This window comes from Gekko japonicus, unplaced genomic scaffold (genome assembly GCF_001447785.1).
Source record: "Gekko japonicus isolate JY-2015 unplaced genomic scaffold, Gekko_japonicus_V1.1 scaffold186, whole genome shotgun sequence".
Lineage (NCBI taxonomy): Eukaryota > Metazoa > Chordata > Lepidosauria > Squamata > Gekkonidae > Gekko > Gekko japonicus.
The window spans coordinates 759,989-763,873 of record NW_015174279.1 but is presented as its reverse complement, the minus strand read 5'-3'; the positions used below and the strand labels follow the sequence as shown (position 1 = coordinate 763,873).

The following is a 3,885-nucleotide window of genomic DNA, read 5'->3' as shown; positions in this document are numbered from 1 at the left end:
CATAACTTTTTTTTAATTTAGGTAACAACTGCAAATATTCAAAAGACCACTCAAGATGCAGGATCGCTGTTCGATGCATCAGCTATTTTTGTATTTCTTTCTGTATTTATGGAAGACACAAACTGAACAATTTCTGGATGATTAAATTTTCCTGCAAATCAAGAGATCACAATTAGTTAACCTGCTTTCTCATTTTGTTAGGTGCTAGAAAATGGTAGTAATATTTCTAATCACTTCCCAACACAAATTCATTACTGCACACCCTTTCTCATCCTTTTAATTTTTGCAGTCTGTTCTATAAACCTCAATGGAAGCATGGGGCACAGTAAGGTAGGGACACTGCCACAAATGGTATAAAGGCCAGTGGTTCATACTAGTATGGAGGAGAAAGTATTCTGTGTAGGCAATATACTCCTAATGTGTTAAAAGCATAGACCACAGCAAATAATGCACCTGATACCACATGCCTAACATGTGTTTTCCAAGACAGCAGTGAGCCATGTTTGCAATAAGCATGCCAGATTTTGGTTTAAAAAGAAAAAAAATAATCTCACTGAATGCATGGAAACCTTATGCTTGCCTCAAATAGCTTTTTGTATTTTCATTTCCATCTCACCTTTTGACTCACAAAAATGCAGGGAGTTCAGCAATTTTGTGAAAGCAGTTTAACTTTGTATAATGAAAAGGTACAAGTAGACAACTTGGTTTAATAACTTCTGCAAAGCCTGGAGTTGAAGCTGCCTTATACTGAATCAGACAGTTGGTCCAATAAAGTCAGTACTGACTCCTCAGACTGGCCGTGGCTCTCCAAGGTCTCAGGCAGAGAGAGGTCTTTCACATTACCCACTGCCTGATCCTTTTAACTGGAGATCCCAGTGATGGAACCCTAGACCTGCATGACAGACAGATGCTCTGCAGCATAAATAGCAGACGTATTTACTACTATGTAGATCTAGTTTCGCAGACTCAGAAGACTGATAAGGTATTTATCCAGCCTGCTTTAAGCTTTTTTTTTTTTGCCATCAAGAGACATTCAGAGGTGGTTTGCCACTGTCTGCCTCTGTGTATTGACCTTGACTTATTTGGGTACTCAAATCAGGTGCTGTGTTTACCAAACACGATTAATATTCACTCTGTGAGGACTTTCCCAGGTTGGGCAGTTTCAATCCTGCCTCACACCATAGTCCCTCTCTGAACTGGGCACATGTGATTTGCAGAAGAAAAGTGCTGGGTGCTTCATTCAAAAACTCCAGCTATCATATCTGGTTTGGCCCTCATGCAACCCCAAGCATAGCAGTCACCTTTCCACCATTATAAATAACACAAGCATCACTTACCTGCAGTTGAATCGTAAAAATCCTGCAGTCTTCCAGGTTTTTTTTCTAACTCTTCGTACTCAAAAGCTTGAAGTATCATCTCACATTGATCCAGCTCTTTCACAAATCTTGCTTCAGCAGTAGACTGGTATTCATATTCCTAAATGGAATGAGCATCATCAAAAAATGTATTTAATTTAACTCCCTTTTATTGAGAGGGAAGATCAAAGAAATCACATAGTTGCAAACAGTGAACACCCTGTATCACTGATTATATAATTTGCATAGGAAGCAAATTACATGCAAAAATCATCTTACATTTAACTGTCTGTGATTAATCCAGTAAGTTTTGTAGGACCTCAACATGAACCACACACAAATCTAGAGTCCTGGAAATTATTGTTTGACCTGACTAGATCCAGCCAGAGATTGTAAACATATGTAATCATCACATCCAAGACTGGAAGAAACCTTTCCCTAGACAAAAAACCTTCAGCCAAGAGGATTCTCAGAAGTGTCACTTTAGTCTATGGCTGTCTCCCCCCCCCCCCCCCCCCCTTCTCCATCTCTCAATGGTTAAATACTTACTTTTCCAACAGGCTACTGCCACCCACTGCTACTCCTGGATTTGATTCTTGGCATAACAAAACTACTCCTCAACGTCTAGTTTTAAGTTTGGAATATCTGGAAGTTGCACACTTGTATACGATGCCTTGTGGCTTTATTTGTCCATTTATAAAATAAAAGATGACCAAGTTTTGACACTGTATCAGTCTCAAGTTTATTATGTAGTAAGAATTATTGTTCCTAAGCTGAAAGCAGCATTATTTTGTTATATCAACAGTACTAAAATCCCCAATCTTCTGGTTCCATAATAAGTGTTTATTCTTGGAGCAAGCCAATCCTCTGTAAGTACAAAAAAGCCTCCTGAATTTTACTGGCCATGCTCTCCACAAACACTAACTTATTTAGGCAGTAGCAATCTGTTGTTGTTGTTCAGTCGCACAGTCGAATCCGACTCTTTGCGACCCCATGGACCAGCTCCCGCCAGGCCCTCTTGTCTTCCGCCGTCCTCTGAAGTTGGCTCAATTTCATGTTCGTTGCATCGATGACACTGTCTAACCCTTATTTTATCTGGCTAGAGCCTTCATTATTCTGGCTGGCAAATGCTCTATACTATTTCACCCGGCTAAAGCCTTCATTTTCAGCCACTACCTAAATAAGTTGCTACTACCTAAATAAGTTAGTGTTTGTGGAGAGCATGGCCAGTAAAATTCAGGAGGCTTTTTTGTACTTACAGAGGATTGGCTTGCTCCAAGAATAAACACTTATTATGGAACCAGAAGATATTATGAAGGAAATTAAGAATTTACAATGCTGAGCTGGATTTAAGAAGCTGACACCTCCTTTAAATATTGGATTATGTCTGAGGAAGACTATAAAGCTGAAATGAGTTCACAACAGGGTACTCATTATGTTGGACTATGTGTACTTTTTTGCAACACTGTATAAGTGAGAATGTTGGACAAATTGTTGCACTTTTGTAAAGTTTTAGAAAAGCAATGTAAATCTTATAAATGTTGTTCATATCACAGGGTTTGCTTGTGGTTTTTTCCTGTGGATATCTGTGATCCCTTTTGTTTTGTTTTGTGCTTCTTTGCAAGAGACAAGTCTGTTGCCCTTTTCTTCAAGGGCACAATTTCATTAAAGCCCTATACAGCCTAGAGCCAGCATATCTGAAGGACTGCCTACTCCCATATTCAACCACTCCAGTCATCTTCACAAGCCCACCTTGACTAGCCCTGCAATCTGATGCTAGACAGATGGCAACCTGAACAAAGACCTTCTTGCCACCAAACCTTTTGAACTCCTTCCTCGGCAGTGTTCTCTGTAAGCTGAGTTAGTGTGAGCTAGCTCACAGTTTTTTAGCCTCCGGCACACACATTTTTGTCTTAGCTCAAGAAGGATGGCTCCAAAGCAAACTAATTTATGCAGTAGTCAAATTGTTCATTCACAACTTTAATGCCAGTAGTTCACAAAGCAGAATTTTGGCTCACAAGACTCCACAGCTTAGAGGGAGCATTGCTCCTCAGGGAGATTAATCTAGCTCCCTCTATAATTGTATTTACCAGCAGTGGAAAATGTAAGAATGTAAGAATCCAGCTTTGCTGGATCAAACCAGTGGTCCATCTAGTCTAGCATCCTGTCTCACACAGTGGCCAACCAATTACTCTGGAGAGCCAACAACAGGACCATAAAGGCTGAAGCCTTCCCCAGATGTTGCTTCCTATCATTGGTTTACTGCCTCTGAATGTGGAGGCTGCTTTAGTCACCATGAGTAGGGATGTGCATTTCGGGATCCCGAACCAAAAAAAAAGCCAAAAATAACGTTTTTCGGCTTTTTTCGGCTTTTGCAATCCCGAAATGGCTTCCTACGCGTTTTTCCGAATCCTGAAAAAAAATCCCGAAAAAATTCGGGAATCCCGAAAAAATTCGGGTCCATTATAACCAATGGGGCCATTGAAGTCAATGGCAAAAAACCTCTTGAAACTTTGCGGGGGGCTGGGGG

At 40.3% G+C, this 3,885-nt stretch overlaps 1 protein-coding gene across 2 annotated transcripts in view; it reads right to left on the bottom strand.

Moving 5' to 3' along the window:
• The window catches only part of HDDC2 (HD domain containing 2), a 17,969-nt gene continuing 14,084 nt past the window's right edge, over positions 1–3,885 (bottom strand). For both annotated transcript variants that reach the window (XM_015423834.1, XM_015423835.1), the window contains exons 5-6: positions 1,338–1,476; positions 1–151 (exon numbers count right to left, since the gene is read on the bottom strand). In XM_015423834.1, coding sequence (XP_015279320.1) covers positions 51–151; positions 1,338–1,476 — 240 coding nt within the window. In that variant the 3' untranslated portion in view covers positions 1–50. The remainder of the gene's footprint in view (positions 152–1,337; positions 1,477–3,885) is intronic.